Source organism: Ceratotherium simum, chromosome 33 (genome assembly GCF_057802395.1).
Source record: "Ceratotherium simum simum isolate JZ-2026a chromosome 33, ASM5780239v1, whole genome shotgun sequence".
Classification (NCBI taxonomy): Eukaryota; Metazoa; Chordata; class Mammalia; order Perissodactyla; family Rhinocerotidae; genus Ceratotherium; species Ceratotherium simum.
In genome coordinates, this window is record NC_141932.1 from 14,428,122 (window position 1) to 14,445,776 (window position 17,655).

Here is a 17,655-nt window from a genome sequence, read left to right on the forward strand (position 1 = left end):
AAGATGGTGGTTCTGTTAAAAACAGCAGCAGAAACAGTGACCGTATGCGAGTCTCACTTTGTGCCAACTGCGCTGTCGGTTTGCTGTTTCTTAAATGCGTTCCATGCTGTTCTGGATCACGATCCAGGACAAGTCTACAGAATCGATTTATGTATGCATATTTGACCTAATATTCCACAAGCAATAATCATGCTGAAGGCACGGAATACCCGCTGATATTTAACCAAATATTGGACCAAAATTTGTAGTTTGTATGATTCTGAGTTAATCCATGTGGAGGGCTCACGGCAGGACCTGGCAGCTAGCTAGTGTGTGAGAAATATCATCCATCATTATTATTGTCATTATTATTACTGTCTACATTGTTGTTGTTAGTAACAGTCCAGGGAGGCAGGCACAGCTCCCAGTCTCATTTCCCACACGGGGAGACTCCCAGGTCACCCAGCTGCTGAGTGGAGGGGAGCATCTGGAAGGGCAGGGGGCCCTGCTCGGCCCCCCACCGAGGACTAGGTGGTTCTGAGTTCTTTAACCGCTAACTGGCCATAACCAAACGCGCCACCCAGGACAGTCATGATATTCACTGAGGTCACGTACGGGAGGCGCTTAGAACCCGACCAGGGACCTTACGGGAATTAAAAAATGACAACAATGAGACGAATAATGACCACAAACTAAGAACACAGGCTCCTCGTTGTTCCTGGCTCTATGAATGTAATAACACGAATGTGATACTTATTTGTTGGGTTCTGGATTTAATCATTTATATTATGCAAGATAAATTATTTGGAATATATTATTATAGTTGTTGCGAGAATTAAATAAAAATTGCCCTAAAGAGCATGGCATACGGCAAGTGTTCAGTAAATGATGGTTATGATGACAAGGGGGAGGAGGGGAGGGGGAGGAAGGGGAACAGAGAGGAGGAAGAAGAGGGAAGGACAAGTGAGACTTAATAATGGGCCCGGCCCAGTCAGGTACATAGTGGGTGCTCAATGAATGTCCTGTGTTCCCCACTCTGGGCTTTGCTCGTCACCCCGCCTTCATTTTCCAGGTGGAGACGGAGGTCTGCGGGTGAGGCGCTCCCCCTTCCCCGGGTCACACGCCCCCATGGCTGAGCCTGGACAGGCCCCCAGGCCCCCACACCCCCTGGTGACCCCTGGGCCGGCCTCTGCCTCAGCTCCCCAGAACTGCTCTGCACCAGCTGACCCCCAAGGCTAGGGACCCAGGACCCTCCCCTCCCTCTCGGAGGGGCCTGCGGGCACAGCCAGGGTGGTCCAGCAGCCACGGTCCCACCTTCCCTCCACGCTGCTCTCAGTGACGGCCTCCTGCCCTCCCCCCAGCAAAGTGTCTCGGGGGGGCGAGCACGACTCCTCCCCTCTTGCCCCCCGATGCCACCTCAGGCAACTTGGGCGATGACGGGGAGCCCGCGCCCTCCCCGGGCCCCAGGCCACTTACCCCCGGACCTTCATAGAAGGCACTTTGGGCCTCCCCGGGGTTATCCAGGAGGTCATCACTGTCCAGCTGCAACAAGACCCCCCCACCCAAGGTCAAAGGTGAGCTGGGCAATGGGCAGGCCCACGCTCTAGAAGAGAAACCAATTGAGGGGTTACATAGGACCAAAAGACAGATGCAGTGGGGGGGCAAGGGGTACAAGAAACTCCGTCTCCAGAAAAGAGTCCCAAAGAAAGGGGCGTGGCAGTGCGTTTAAAACCCAAGGCCAGGGGGCCGGCCAGGTGGCGCAAGCGGTTAAGTGCGTGCACTCTGCTTCGGTGGCCCGGGGTTCACAGGTTCGGATCCCGGGCGCGCACTGACGCAGCACCGCTTGGCAAGGCATGCTGTGGTAGCGTCCCATGTAAAGTGGAGGAAGATGGGCACGGATGTTAGCCCAGGGCCAGTCTTCCTCAGCAAAAAAAAAAACCCAAGGCGGCCCCCACACTGAGGCCGAGGCTTCCCCAACATGCCTGCCTCTCAAATCCTGCCTCCGTGCCTTTGCCCAAGCTGTGCCCTCTGCCTTTCGCCCTTCATCTCTTTGGTGACACGTCCGTCAGGACCTGTCACATATGCCACTTCCTGGATCTCACTCCAGAACCCCAGACTGCTTTCTCCAACAGTTCCCCTTGGGCTTCTGGAATGCGCCCCCAACTCCCAATCTCAGAAAATGGTACGACAGCCCATGCCGTTGCTCAGGCCAAAATCCGGGAGGCACTCTGGACACTCTCTCTTCCTCGACACCTAACCCACCAGCAAGTCAAGCTGATTCGGCCTCCCAGAGGGGTCCCAAAGCCAGCGCCTAGCACCTCCTCCAACACCTGCCCTGCGGCCAGGCCGCCATCACCCCATGGCGCTCGCCTCCGCTCCACATTTGATGCTTTTCCTTTCAAGAAGAGGAGCTCCTTCCCCTCCCTCTGAGTGTGGGCCGGCTTAGTGACTCGCTTCTAAGAAGTGACAGTGGGTGACTTCAGAGACTGGCCACGAAAAGCACAGAGTGTCCCCCTGGCTCTCTCCCTTGGGTCACATGGAGCCAGCCGCCGTGTCATGGGGACGTTCAAGCAGCCCCACACAGAGGCCCACGTGCGGAGCCTCCAGCCAACAGCCAAGGGCATGAGTCATTGTGGAAGCAGGTCCTCCAGCCCCAGACAAGCCCTCGGATGACAGCAGTCCCAGAAAACATCCTGACGGCAACCTCAGGAGAGACCCGGAGCCAGAACACCCAGCTAAGCGGCTCCTCGATGCCTGACCCTCAGAAACTGTGCGAGCGCTAACAAACTGAAGTCACTAAGTGGTGGGATAATTTGTTACCCAGCTGTAGATAACTGATACACCTCCTCTCAGCTCAGCAGACTTCCACTCTCCCCCACTTTGCTCCATTCTTTGGGGTGCAAAGCAAATATGGCTTTCTCCCACTTAATAGCGCATCAGAGCTGCCTGTCACGCTCAGAATAAAATCTAAGCTCTTCCATCAGGGTCTTCCAGGCCCTGTACGAGCTGGTGACCTTTGTCCACTCCAGTCTCAGCACCTACTAGGTTCCCCTTCAGTCTGGCCCCTTAGGCGTTTTTTTCTGTTCCTCACACATGCCAAGCTCTTCCCTGCCTTTCTACCTGCTCCTCCCCTGCCTGGAGCACCATGGGCACCTCCCTTTGATCCTTCAGGGTAACCTTCAATGTCACCTCCTCAGAGTCACCCTCCCTGGCCACATTAGCTAAAGGAGCCCCAGCCCCCCCATGCCCCATCCATTTTCTTTTAAACCTCTTTTGTTGTACAAGTGATGTTATTATTTCTTATCCTATCCTGCATGGTGCTTTCCACTGTCGCCTGTATTAGTTTATCGGATGCTTTGTTTAACGAGGAAATATATACGGTGTGAGGGCAGGGATCTGCTATCTCTTTTGCCCTCCCCCATAACCCCAGTGCCCACCTCACAGAAGGCACGGGGCAGACATCTATGGAATTGGGGGACATGTCTCCCAGTTCCCAAGTCCACAGCCCCCTATTCCCTGCCCCAGCACTCACCTTCTCGGATCCATGTAAGAAGTCATTGAGGGCCTGAGGGTCACTGAAAGAGAGAAGGGGAGAGACACTGAGGAGGTGAGGGGTGGGGAAGGGAGGGAGGGAGAGGGTGAGGGGGAGCCCATTACTCACCAAATCACGTCTAGTAAGCATCTCCCGTCCTCATCATCCATCGCCACTGGGTGGGGCAGGGCGGGAAGAGGGCAAGGGAGACAAGGTTAGATTTCGGCCGCATGCTAGGACCCTCCGTTCAAGGACCATTCCCAGGGCCAAGGCCCTGGAGGGCTCAGGTTTCTGTTCCCTCGAGTCCATGGGCTTGGGTGGGGGCGGGGATCACCTCCCTGCAGAACCTCCTGACCGGGGACAGCTGCCTTTCCAACTCCTCCCTCCCTCTCTCTCTTTCCCCAGCATCCGATGATGACAACGATGATGACATCAACTGAGACCACGTGAGCCCTGATCACGTGCAGGCCCCGTGCTCAGTGCTTCATGCCACTTAACTCATTTAATCCTCAGGGTATCCCCGAGGAGGGTCCCGCCATCCCCACTTTGCAGATGGGTAAACAGAGGTGCAGAGACCATCATTCTCTGTCTCCCAGATGGAAGGTGGTGGAGCGGGGCCTCGAACCCGGGCAGTCTGGCTCCTGAGCCTGTACCCTTCACCGCCATGCTGTCCTGCCTCCCTGAGCACAGGGCCTGGCCCAGAGCGGGCTGTGGTGGGCGTGGGTCCCACACCTGAGCGGGTGAAGGAGCGAGGAGGGGTGGAGGCAGCATGAAGGGCCTTACAGCCCAGGGTCTGGGTCCCCCTGAAGACGTGTGCAGTGTGGCTCTCAAGGAAGGGGAGAGAGAGGGCGAGGGACCAGGAGAAAGGGTGGTCTGGGTCAGAGGAGCCGCGGAGCCAGGCTGAGGCCATCACAATGATGAGGACGAGGATGGCTGATGTTTGTGCAGTGCGTACCACGCGCCAGGCACCGTCCCAAGCACTGCACAAATGTTAGTCTGTGCAGCCCCCGTGGGGAAGGGATGCTGTTAGCCCTGTTTACAGATGAGGAGACTGAAGTTTTCTGTATGTGCCCACCCCCCCATCTGACCTTCCATCCCTCTAAACGTCCCTCCAAGCTGCCATGCACCCACCTTCCCAAACTTCCATCCAACCATCCATCTCTCCCTTCTTCCAAACACACAAACTGAGCCATCCTTCCACCTGCTCATCCTTCCCTCCCAATGGTGCACGCAGGACACAATGAGAAATCAGATGCGATCCCTCAGAGATACAAGCTTATAGCCCAGGGCCGTGGAGCTCTGACCCTCTTTTTGTGTGTGTGTGGGGGGGCCCTGAACCTCACTGAGAATGTGGTGACTGTCGTGGATTCTCCTCCCCGCAAACCACACACACACAAAGTCACACACGTGCCCTCAGCTGGTTCACAGCCCCACACCCCTGATGGCATCCTCTGGAGGCCCCTGCTCATGACCTCCTGATTGCTACCCCTCCCATTACCCGCGACCGCTCTGCGACATAAAGGAGAGTCTTGGGCAGACCTCTCGTGGTGGTTGAGGGTCTTCCCGGAACGGCGCCTTGGGGAATCTGATGAGAGCAAAGCCCCTCTGGCCAGACACACGCGTGTGGGCAGAAAGCATTGCACTGACTTTCCCAGGGTTCCTGGGACACAAACGTACACACATGCACACACCCCATGGGGCCTGGGTTGACAAGCCCTGGTCTACAAGAGGGCATGCGACACAGACAGAAACACCAATCACGCTCCCTCCCAGACTGGCCGTGGGGACCGTCCCCAGGGAGGCCCTTCCAAGGCGCTGGCTGCATTTGACGGTGGTGACAGCATGCTCTCTCTGGCTCCGTATCCCAGCCCCACCTACGCTTCCTTCTTCCCGTGTCACCAGGTGCGTGGCCTACAAGCCGGAGCTTCCCAACCAGCCCACAGGGGGCAAGGCCCAGCCAGGGGAGGAAAAGGCGAGAGCTGCAGAGAATCGGGAGGAAAGGGGAAAGTGGGCATGGAGGCAGGGGGACGCCCCAAATGACCCCGGGGCCCCAGGCTGGAGGGGGAGGGGCTGAAGGACGTTGCTAAGCCCGGCTCTGCCAGGAAGGAACGCTGCTTCCTCGGCGGGGGGCCGAGGTGGGCCCAGGGAGGTGGGATGAGGGACAACTGCCCCCCCCGAAGGAACTGGGGCTCCCCGCTGGTTACCTGCGCTACAAACGAATCATGAAGGGAAGGAGGGGGTGTCCACTCCAGGTCTACGCGGGGCCCCCAGCTGGGGACTTGGGGAGTGTCCTTTCGGGAGCCAGCTGTGGAGAGAGGACGAGAGAGAGGCTGTGAGTGAGCGGGAGAAAGACGGAGCCAGAGAGAGAGAGAGACAGAGAGACAGAGAGAGACAGAGACAGAGAGACAGAGATGAGACAGAGATAGAGGCAGAGAGAGAGACGGGAAGGGCTGAAGAGGTGATGTGAGCAGGGAAGTGAGAAAGGAGAGGCCAAATTTACATTTAATTTAATTTAATTAACTAAACAATTAATTTAATTTAAAACCACATAAAACAACACTAGACATTTTCATATACACGATATGTATATATACACATATCTACACACACTACACTACAGTGTAACATGATACGATATCATTTATGGGCATTTCCACCTAACAAAACACGGCCGGTCCCCGTTGTTTGTAGTGCTCATGTTCTATAAAGTTGCTGCGAACACACGATGACAGACACCAAGCCACTGCTCCTGGGGCGACACAGGGTTAGGCTCCTGAGAGCTTCTGGTGATATTTTCATCAACCGATCAATACACACCCTTGGTCTACTGGTTTCCGTGTAAAGACACCTTATTCAATACACACTGTTGATTTATTGCCATTGAACACACAGCCAACAGCACAAGGCTCATCTAACACACGTGTTTGCTCCACGGGGCACATCGCAGCCTTCCTGCGCTTAGGAACACTGGAAAACACCTGAGTGCCACGCAGTGGGGCCATTTTAAAATGGTGAAATCACCCACAAAAAGCACAAAAATGCAAACAAACGTGGCCCTACAGTGACCACAAGAAGGACGCTTGTTTAGAGCAGGAGAGCGGAGATGAGAAGGCAGAGCATCGCCTGCTCAGCCTCAGCTGGGAACGTGGGCGACTTGAACGTCTCACCTCTGCACACGTCTGCACACGACCAGGAAAAGCACCGGGAATGCTGATTTGGGGTTACAAATGGTAGCGAGTAGGCGAACGCGCACATATGGAATCCGCGAATAAGGAGGATCGACTGTGATGACGACGACGGGTCACACTGACCGAGGGCCCTCTGTGTGTCGGCCACTGGTTTTAACAACTCTACACGTATTAACCTGTCTCACCTTCTCTAAATCCCTATGAGGCAGGTACTTCTATCAGCCCCATTGGGCAGATGAGGCAGCTGACACTCTGAATGGTTAGCAATATGCCCAAGATCCCTCAGCTGGTGCCCAGGCTGGGATCTGAGACAAGACAGGCTACCTCCAGAGTCCCCACCCTGACCACTATCCCAGATGATCCGCTCATTATATTGTTCCTCTTTTAAAATCTGAAGCAAATATGGCAAAAATGTCCAAGATAAAAAGCTGGGTTAGCAGCCGGCCCAGTGGCGCAGTGGTTAAGTTCGTGCACTCTGCTTCAGGGGCCCGGGGTTCGCAGGTTCGGATCCTGGGCGCGGACCTACTCACCGCTCATCAAGCCATGCGGAGGCGGCGTCCCACATAGAGGAACTAGAAGGACCTACAACTAGGATACACAACTATGTACTGGGGCTTTGGGGAGAAAAAAGAAAAAGAGGAAGATTGGCAACAGATGTTAGCGCAGGGCCAAACTTCCTGAAAAAAAAAAAAAAAGAGCTGGGTGACGGCATACAGGCCTTTGTTACCGTTTTATAAATGCTTGGAATAGTTCAGATATGAAAAAGTGATAGAGAAAGTGGCACGGAAGAGAGAGGAGGAATGGGAGCATCGAGCGGCTTCCCTTCTTCCTCGAGCGTCCCAGGCCCTGGAGAGATCTAGAAAGCATCTGTCACAAGACCCTGGAACACGGTACCCTGTCCCATCTAGATTCCAGGTGCACTGCCCCGGCCTGGAGGGTGGCACCAGCTTCCAGATGGTTCTTCCCTCCTTCCTGCCTTGAGTTTCAGGTGTGGCTCATGCTCTGCAAACTCTGGACCAGCAGAATCAGAACCAGGAGGGGTGCTTCCTGAACAAGCTTCTCCAAATGGGGTCCGCAGGTGAATGCCCGGTGGGAGGCTCCGGACTTCTCCGTGAGAAGCCTTTATTTGTGCGTTTTCGTTCCGATGATACCAGAGAAATAAATGGGGGAGATTGTGATGGGGTGTCAGTTACCTGAGGGTTTAAAATTTTTTTTTTTTTAAAGATTTTATTTATTCACTTTTTTTCCCCCCAAAGCCCCAGTAGACAGTTGTATGTCATAGGTTCACATCCTTCTAGTTGCCGTACGTGGGACTCGGCCTCGGGTTGGACGGAGAAGTGGTGCACTGGTGCGCGCCCGGGATCCGAACCCGGGCCGCCAGCATCAGAGCGCGCGCACTTAACCGCTAAGCCACGGAGCCGGCCCATGAGGGTTTAAAATTTAACAGCTCAGATGTGTGCATTTCAACGCATGTAAATTTTACCTTAAAAAACTGTAGAAAATAAATCATTGAGTGGTGGGGGGGGTTCACTGTCTGAAACACGAATGGCAAAATGTTGATAACTATTAAAGCCGGATGATAGGTACCTGGGGGCTTCATCACACCGTTCTAGGTACTTGGTATATTTTTGAAAGTTTCCATAATAAAGAGAGAATAATATGTCAATGATCAACAGGTCTGGGCTCCTCTGAGATGGGTCCCCCATTCAGGCACCCAGGTTGGTGTCTATGTCTCTTCTTGAGTTGATGCCAAGAGGTCCAGCGTGGGGTGACAGCTCTGAGGTTGGAGTCAGCGGGTCAAATCCCGCTTCCCCACACACCGGCTGGGTGATCTTGGGCAAGTGACTTTGCCTCTCTGGGCCTCAGTGTGCTCATCTGTAAAATGGGCATAATCATAGTCCCTGTTAACGCTCATATGGCGGTGGAGAGGCTCTTAGAAAAGGTCTGGCCTGTGGTCTGTGCACAACAGACGCTGGTATCAATATTACTGGCATCGATATTATTATTTTGTGAGAACTACTACACGTTGCTGGCTAATGAGAAAGGGTCGGAGGTGCAGAGGCCTCCGGGTTCCGTCCTCTGCCCCCTAGTCTCATCTCCACACAGTCTCCCTGATTCTCAGGACCTGGATCTAAAAGGTCAGAAATCAGGAGAGGGGCCAGGATGGCTCAACGCAGCCGAGTCAGAGCAGCCGGCATCTACCAAGCTGGCGCGCATGCGTGGCCCGCGAGGGCCCCTGGTGGGCATGCGGCGCACCGGACTAAGAGAGCCCTTTGCTGGAGAGGCCGGGTGGCGCGTGGGTCAGAGCAGGCCGTCCTGGCGCTGCCACTTCCCAGCTGTGTGCCCTCCGTCTGACAAGTTACTTATCCCCCCATGCCTCAGTTTCCCCATCTGGAAAATGGGGATAACACAATGTCCCCCCTCAAAGGATTGTTACATACGAACACCTTTAATCTTCACGTGTCGTAAATTATTTGGCAAGCGATCTATACTGCTGTAATCATTTTAATTGCCATTGTGAATATTATCTCGTGTGGCAACTCCCAAAGCTTTCTGGCCATAGTCCAGCCAGGAGGGACAAAAGTCCCCAGGCCTCAGCTGTTACACCTGGTGCATTTAGCCACGTGTGACCCTTGAGCACGTTCAGAAGGGTTTCTGTATCATCTGCTCCAGCCCTGGGTTATGCACAAGGGCCTACTTAAACCGGCAGGCACCAAGTCTCCTTGAATCCTTGGGTCTAAGAAACGGTGTATAAAATTCAGGGTGTAATAATGGCATCGTGTTCTTTTTTTTTTTCTTTAGAGTTCTTATTTTTTACAAACACTTCCTGAAATATTTAGGGGTGAAATGATAAAATGTCTGTGATTTACTGCAAAATAATCCAGTTGTGGGCGTTCAGGGGGCACAGAGACCTGCGCTGTCCAGTATGGTAACCGCTAGCCACACGCGGGTATGTACATTTAAGTTCAAGTTAATCAAATGAAATTAGGCCAAAGGACTTGAACAGACACTACCCCAAAGAAGATACACAAATGGCCATCAGCACATGAACAGATGCTCCACATCACTGGTTATTAGGGAAATGCAATCAGAACCACAGACACCACCTCACACCCATGAGGACGGCTACTGTCAAAACAGCAGAGGATAAGCGTTGTGGAGGATGTGGAGAGATTGGAACCCCTGTGCACTGCTGGTGGGAATGCAAAATGGTGCAGCTGCTGTGGAGAACAGTTTAGCAGTTCCTCAAAAAATTAAAAATAGAATTACCATATGATCCAGCAATTCCACTTCTGGGTATTTACCCAAAGGAACGGAAAGCAGGGTCTCGGCGAGGCATTGGTACCCCCACGTTCACAGCAGCGTGATTCGCAATAGCCACAAGAAGGAAGCAACCCAAGTGTCCACTGATGGATGAATGGATAAGCAAAATGTATACAGACAATGGAATATTATTCAAGAAGGAAATTCTGACACAGGCTACAACATGGATGACCTTTGAGGATATTATGCTTAGTGAAAGGAGCCAGTCACAAAAAGATAAATACTGTATGACTCCCCTCATGACATACAGAGGGACAGACAGCAGGACGGTGGCTGCCAGGGGCCGGGGGAAGGGGGAATGGGGACTTGTCAGTTCACGGTGCAGAGTTTCAGTTCTGCAAGATGAAGAGAGTTCTGGAGATGGATGGTGGTGACGGTTGCACAACAGTGTGCGTGTACTTAATGCCAGTGAACTGTACACTGAAAAATGGCTAAGATCATACATTTTATGTTTTGTGTATTTTATCACAATAAAAAAATTTGAAAAAAAGGACAATTGGGAATATCGAAGTTTTAAATAAAAAATACTTACATTAAAAAATGAAATGAAATTAAACATTTAGTTCTCAGTCAAGCTGGCCAGAGGTCGAGTGCTCAAAAGCCACCCGTGGCTGGTGGCTGCCACAGGGGACAGCACAGACACAGCACATTTCCCTGGTGGCAGAAAGCTCTCCTGGGCAGTGCTGGTCTGCAGAGTGGCAGACAACTGAATCCTGGTGGAGTTGGTGATGGGGAGGGGGGGGGTCCCCGTTTTACTGTTCTCTCTACTTGGTGCACATTTGGAATTTTCCATAATGAAAAATTCTTAATTAAAAAAATACTTTAATATCAAATATCACATGTCTGTCTGATCGTTTGGTTGTTGACTGTCTGTCCCCCCCAACAAAGGTAGAGATTTTTGTCTGTTTTGTTCTCTGTGGGATGCCCAGTGCCTGGCACACAGTAGGAGCTTCAAGAAATATTTGTGGAATGAATGAATGAATTTGCAGAGGAAGTTAAACAAATAAACCCATTCATTCGTTCAAGGAGCAGCCCGGTGAAAAGGACATTTATGATGTGCCCACTATGTGCCTAGCATGGGGGAGAGCTCAGGACACCACAGCGAGCAAAAGCAGACCCAGTCCAGGGCCGGCCCGGTGGCGTAGTGGTTGAGTTTGCACGCTCTGCTTCGGCGGCCCAGGGTTCACAGGTTTGGATCCCGGGCACAGACCTACACACTGGTCATCAAGCCATGCTGTGGTGGCATCCCACATAGAAAATAGAGGAAGATGGGCACAGGTGTTAGCTCAGGACCAATCTTCCTCAGCAAAAAAAAAAAAAAAAAAAGAGCAGACCCAGTCTTTGATCTTGGGGAGCACCACCAGCAGTTCTCAACCAGGGGTGGCACTAGACACCCCCTCTTCGATACACATACTCAAAAGCTTAAAAGTGACTAGGGGGACACAATTAGTGGGCAGAGTCGCCAACCCCAAATTGTTCACACTGAAGTGGATGGATCGTACCCCTTCAGAGCAGAAGCTTTAAGAGCCATAGCATGGTTTCGCCTGAGTTCCAGAAGAGAGAGAACACATGGACAGAGCCACAGCCAACCCACGAAGTGCATACACGTGGAAAGAAACAAGCGCTTGCTCTTGTCAGCCACTGAGAGCTGGGGCTCGCCTGTTACTGCACATCGCTCAGCCGAAGCTGACTGATGCATCTTGAAGAGCTCACATCGCCCCAGTCCTTCCCCGGTATGAGGCCGTATCAACGCCATACCCATTGGTCCTCCCAGCCCCCGGTGAGGTGGGAAGAACGCTGACTCACATTTCCCAGCTCAGGGAACAGAGACTCAGAGGGGTTCAGGAGACTCGCCCCAAACGACGCAATGGGGCCAAAATTCGAACTCAGACCCTGTGATTCTGCAGCCCTCACTCTTCGCCACCACGCTATAAAAAGTAGGGAAAGCCGGGCCTCAAAACCACAAGCAGCTCGAGAGAACAGCCATGACGCAACAATGACAAAGTGTCCTTCCAGAAAACCGTGTGAATTCCTGCAGCACTTGTAATGCAATCGGAGTTCTGCGTTGTCATCGGGAGTTGTATGGAAGCCAGACCGCCCAGCAGGAGAGGAATTACAAGTCCCTGCGAAGCTCCAGAGACAGGCTCATTTTAATCTCCCAGTGCGAATCTTAGTGACCCTCAGATTAGTTGCAAGTAATAAAAATGAGCGTCAAGGGAACTGGATCCTTTGCTGGTGGAAACGACAGAAAGAGAAGACGACGGGGTGGGCAGAGAAGAGCTGTCGCTTTTTCAACGCCGCTGCCCCGCCCTCCTCCCGCCTTGCTCACAGGAGCCCGATGCTGCTCCGGGGAACGCTCGCCAACTCCAAGATGTAAACAGCGACTGTTCTGAGTCAGTCTTTTTCAAACTATGGGTCACGCCTTTGAGGGTTGTGAAATCAAATTAGCAGGTTGTGACCGGAATTTTTTTTTTTCAAATTAAATAGTATAGAGTAAAATGGAATGAAATAGAATGGAACATAGTCAGAAGCATCATACATAGTAAGTATCGGTGTGTGAAACTGATTTCAATGGTGTGTCTGTATGTGTACTTATTTCTTACTATGGGTTGTGGTCAAAATGGCTTTAAAATAATTGGACTAAGCCAGTGGCACTCCTATCCCCTTTATCAGACACCCAGTTTCCCACGTTTCCTTGCAGCTAGGGTAGCCATAGTTCTGCATATAGTAAAAGCCAAAGGGTATAGACTTGGGTTCTGCTCAATGACATTTTCAGGGAAGACTGTAGGAGGCTTTGAGAAAGTTTTTTTAGGGAGAAAGTCTTTTGCTCCCCACTTCCAGCTTTGAATACAGTTGTGATGACTGCAGCTATGGCAGCCAGGTTGCAACCATGAGGCAACAAACGTGAGGCAGATAAGCCCACCCGCAGAGGATGACTGTTGAGAGGAGAGAGAAAGATTGGGTTCTTAACAACTCCTCATGGGCTGCCTGCCTCCAGACTTCTTAATCCTTACAGTTTAAGCCACTGTTAGATTTTCCATTATTTGCAGCCAAACACAAACGAGCTTGCATGTCTAGATATCTTTGCAACGCACTGCAAGGACTCTCACAGCCTTCCAGGGGTCAAGGACTGCACTCTACGAATCACTGAGAAGAGAGGCTCAGCAAAATGGGAGAGGGCTGGTGGAAAAGGGATCTGAAAAAAGAACCACTGTGGTTGACTGCAGAAGCGACCAGAAATTCTCCTCCCCAGGCCCACATTCTTTGCAGCTCCTCCCATCAAGAGATGGGGTCTATTACCCCACCTCTCGAACTTGGGCTGGCCTTTTGACTTGCCTTGGCCAACAGAATGTGGCAGAAGCGACGGTGTGCATTTCTGAGCCTGTCTGAAGAGGCCGGGCACGCGTCCACTCTGCCCAGCTGCCAAGTGAAGAAGCCCGGGCTAGCCTGTCAGAGGACGAGAGGCACACGCCCGTCGCCTCCACCATCCAGCTCCCAGCCAGCCAAGCCCCAGAAGCAGACAGAGCCACCTCGCTGACCTACAGCTGACCACAGACACCCAGGCACGACCAGAAGTACCCGGCTGTGCCCAGTCCAGACTCCGACCACGAGGACCATGGTTTTATTTAAGCCATTGTGGCATATTGCGTTTCCAAAGATGGCTGTGATGGTGTCTCCCGTCCCCTGTGATCTTCCACCAGGCGATCTTCCCTCTCCCCTTGAATGGAGGCGACTTTGTGACGACTTCAACCAGGGCGGTGCACAGAAGTGCGGCTCTGTGACTTCTGAGGCTACGCCATCTAAGGCCATCCAGTTTTTGTCTCGTCCACTGGGACATGAACCTGGGAAGCCCTAAGCCACCTTAACAGAAGTCTGCCTACTCCGAGGCCGCCACGCTAGGGGGAGGCCTGAGCTAGCCACGGGGAGACACCACGAGCAGGTGCTCTGGCTGACGGCCGATCTCCAAGTCATCCAGCCCAGGTGCCCAGCACGTGTGTGAACGAGCCTGCAGCCCCCAGCCTGTCAGTCTTCCCAGCCCAGACCCCAGACATCGCAGAGCAGAGACCCACTGTGTGAATTCCATGTCCAATTCTTTTTTTTTTTTTTTTTTGGTGAGGAAGATTGGCCCTGAGCTAACACCCATGCCCATCTTCCTTTATTTTGTACGTGGGACGCCGCCACAGCATGGCTTGATGAGCGGTGTGTACGTCTGTGCCTGGGATGTGAACCCACGAACCCCAGGCCGCTGAAGCGGAGCGTGCGAACTCAAGCACTACGCCAGCGGGCCAGCCCCTCCACGTCCAATTCTTGACCCCTAAAACCCGTGAGCATCACACAATTATTCCTTTAAGCTGCTACATTTTGGGGGTAATCTGTTAAACAGCAATGGTGCCCAGAACAGCCTCTAATTTCGGGGTTGTCTGTTACACGGCAGCAGCTAAGACGCGCTCGAGACTAAGGACCACGCTCGACCTCACACCTCTGACTCAGCCACGTCTCATCCTCCCCTCCTCCCCAGTCTCTCCACTCTCTCTCCTCCTCTCTGGGACCACGATTCCTGCCCAGATCCAGGCCTCCCCCTTTTCTCTTCCCACCAGCCACCCCCCCAGCTTGTATTAACACAAAGCTTGTTCACACGGCTGCTCCGTGATTAAAATACTCAAACCTTCCTTACTGAGCGGGAAATAAATGCTGCCCGAAGCCCCCAGCACCCCACCTGCCTGCTCGCGACCTCCTGAGACCCCCCAGGACCCAGCGACCAGTGCAGCAGGGGGCCTGCAGGACACTCCTCCCGCACCATGGCTGGCACGACCCGGTGGCGCCCACGCTCTACTGCTTGTTGTGAATCCTAAATATCGCCGCCGCATCCAGCCACCAGCCGCCGACTCGCCAGTGTCACCCAGCACCTCCTGGACTCAGTCCCACGCTGGGCGCCGAGGTCTGGCGGTGGAGCTCACGTCCACCCTAAAACATCGAGCAAACCAAGCACAATGACCCTAGAAAGCCTGCCTCCTCCAGGCCAACCCCCTTCCTCACGGGCCACCAGCCCAGCGCCCCAACCCAAGGCCGACCCCCGCTCGGGAGCCGTCCTCAGATGGCCGGAGTTCGGAAGGCCAGGCTTTTGAGGTGGTCCAGGTCTGTCCCCTACGCCCCCGGCTGCCACCGCATCCTGCTGCATCATCCTCGTCGTCGTCATAGCCATGGTTTGCTGAGCACTCAGGAAGTGCCGGGAGCTGTCCTAAGGGCGTCACCTGACTTCACTCCATCCTCACAACAATCCTCGGGGGCAGGTGCCATTAGCCTCGCACCCATTTCACAGCTGAGGAAACTGAGGCAGACAAAAGGGTTAGGTGACGGGCCGAGGCCGCAGAGTTGGCAGAATGGCAGAGCTGGGATTTGAAGCCAGGCCGACGGGCTGCCAAGCTCATGGGAACCACACGGTGGTGCCAGCCTGGCCTGCCCCCCCTCCCCCCACGGGTGCACGTCCTGCAGGTCCCCGCCCTCCTCCAGGAGCCCACGGGGGCCCCCTTCCCCTCACGCTGTCCTGAAACGCCGGAGAGAAGTCAGTTCATCTCCTACACGCCTGGGCCAGACCCGCAGCGGGTGACGCACGCCCACCGTGGACTCGACACACCACACGCCCAGAAGTTCTGCTCCTATGATGCGTGTCCAAGGCACCCGCAGTGCTGGATGGGGCCCCCCCAATTAAAAAGATAAGTCCCGGGGTTGGCCCAGTGGCATAGTGGTTAAGTGCGCGCGCTCTGCTTCAGCGGCCCGGGATTCACAGGTTCGGATCCCAGCCGTGGAGCTACACACCACTCATCAAGCCATGCTATGGCGGCGTCCCATATAAAGTAGAGAAAGATGGGCACAGATGTTAGCCCAGGGCCAATCTTCCTCGGCAAAAAAAAAAAAAAAAAAAGATACGTCCGTAACCCAGAATTTGGGAATGTGGCCTTCCTTATTCGGGAAAAAAGCTTCTTTGCAGATGTAATTAAGGATCGTGAGACGAGATCATCCTAAATCACCTGGATGGGCCCTAAATCCAATGACCAGGGGCCTTTTAAGAGACAGAAGAGAAGACACAAAGGAGAGGAGGCCGTGTCAAGATGGAGGCAGAGACTGGAGTGAGGCAGCCACAGGCCAAGGAACACTGGAGTCTCCAGAAGCTGGAAGGGGCAAAGGAGGAGTCTTCCCTAGGGCACGAGACAGCACGACTCTGAGTGCCCTGCTGGCCCTGGCTAACACCTTGATTTTGGACTTCTGGCCTCCAGAACTGTGAAAGAATAAACTTCTATTATTTTAAGCTACCATGTTTGTTGTACTTGTTATGGAAGCCACAGGAGACTAATACAGGAGGTAAATTTACAACACAGACGCATGTAATCTGCACTGGGTATATAATACATATACCAACCACCATGTACAGTTGCACAGGTTGTTCACCGCACAAAGGAATCCAGTCATGGGGACAAGCGGGGCCTCAAATCCAGCCCAGGCTCTGCTCACAAGGGCAACATCCATGTGGAGAAAGGACTCCCTTCTCCTAATTCACACAAAGGAGACTCTGGGACTGCACCCTCCGGAGGAGGCTGCTTTTTCAATTCCCTGCAAAGGCCCAGTAAGAGCTGGCTGGGCCCTGGTGATATAGCCACTGGCATGCTGTGTCTATTTCAAAGGCAGAAAAGGAAAACAGGGAAAAAAAATGTTGATTCCTCGCCCACTCCCACCCCTTTCGGGGAAGAGAGAGAGCGAGCAATTAAAATCCACACCATCCTTATTCCCAGTGACCTTTAGAGTTCTAAAATCACTGAATCAGTTTAACGACATAAAAGCGTGCCCTATAAAACTGGGATTGCTCATAAAACAACTAGCGTCTGGCTCCTAAAAGCCCAATTTATACAGGTAGTTACACAGTGGGAAGGTTTTGTGTATTTTTTTTTCCTTTTCTGCCATTCACCGCTGTTCTAAATGCAGCTATAGAGCTGCAGGCTTGCCAAGAAAATCAGGTGTCTCCAAAGGTTTGGGGTTTTTTCTCAACACTGCTTTATTAAAAAAAACCAGGGAAACTCGGAGAAGGAATGAAACAGGCACTGGGGGGTGAAGGGAACAGGAGGAACGATTACGCGGACTGGACACAGGCCCCCCAGGGCAGCAGGCACCAGAGGAAGCTTCGGGTTCGGGAAAAGACGGAGCTAAGAGGAGGGAAGGGAACAAAAGCTGGATGACACCCCCCACACGCTCCCGGACCACCGGCCCCTAAACCTGAGCCCGCACCAGAATCACCCGACGGGCTCATAAAATAAAGCCTGGATTTCAGACTCAGCAGGTCTGGGGTGGGCCTGAGAATCTGCATTTCTGACAAGTTCCCGGGGATGCTGATCCTGCTGGTCCAGGGACCACACTGAGAATCACTCCTCTAGAAGTTTCTGGATCTTTAGTTTTCCTTCCGGGGCTCTTGCTCTCATAGCGAACACAAGCCGCCAATTTCCAGCCAAGGTCCAGACCCCCAGCAAGGTGGCCTCACAGGATCCTCTCTGAGGCTCAGGAGGGCTAAAGATGTTGCCCAGGGTCCAAGAGCCACTCCCAGCCCGACTATCTGGTCAATAGAACTTGGATTTGGCTTCCTTC

At 53.2% G+C, this 17,655-nt stretch overlaps 1 protein-coding gene across 1 annotated transcript in view; it reads right to left on the minus strand.

The window, feature by feature from the left end:
- The window catches only part of BICRA (BRD4 interacting chromatin remodeling complex associated protein), a 71,168-nt gene that overhangs the window by 19,351 nt on the left and 34,162 nt on the right, over window positions 1–17,655 (minus strand). Inside the window, 4 exon segments of the mRNA XM_087421450.1 lie at window positions 1,456–1,521; window positions 3,512–3,554; window positions 3,641–3,686; window positions 5,716–5,816. Coding sequence (XP_087277576.1) covers window positions 1,456–1,521; window positions 3,512–3,554; window positions 3,641–3,681 — 150 coding nt within the window. The 5' untranslated portion in view covers window positions 3,682–3,686; window positions 5,716–5,816.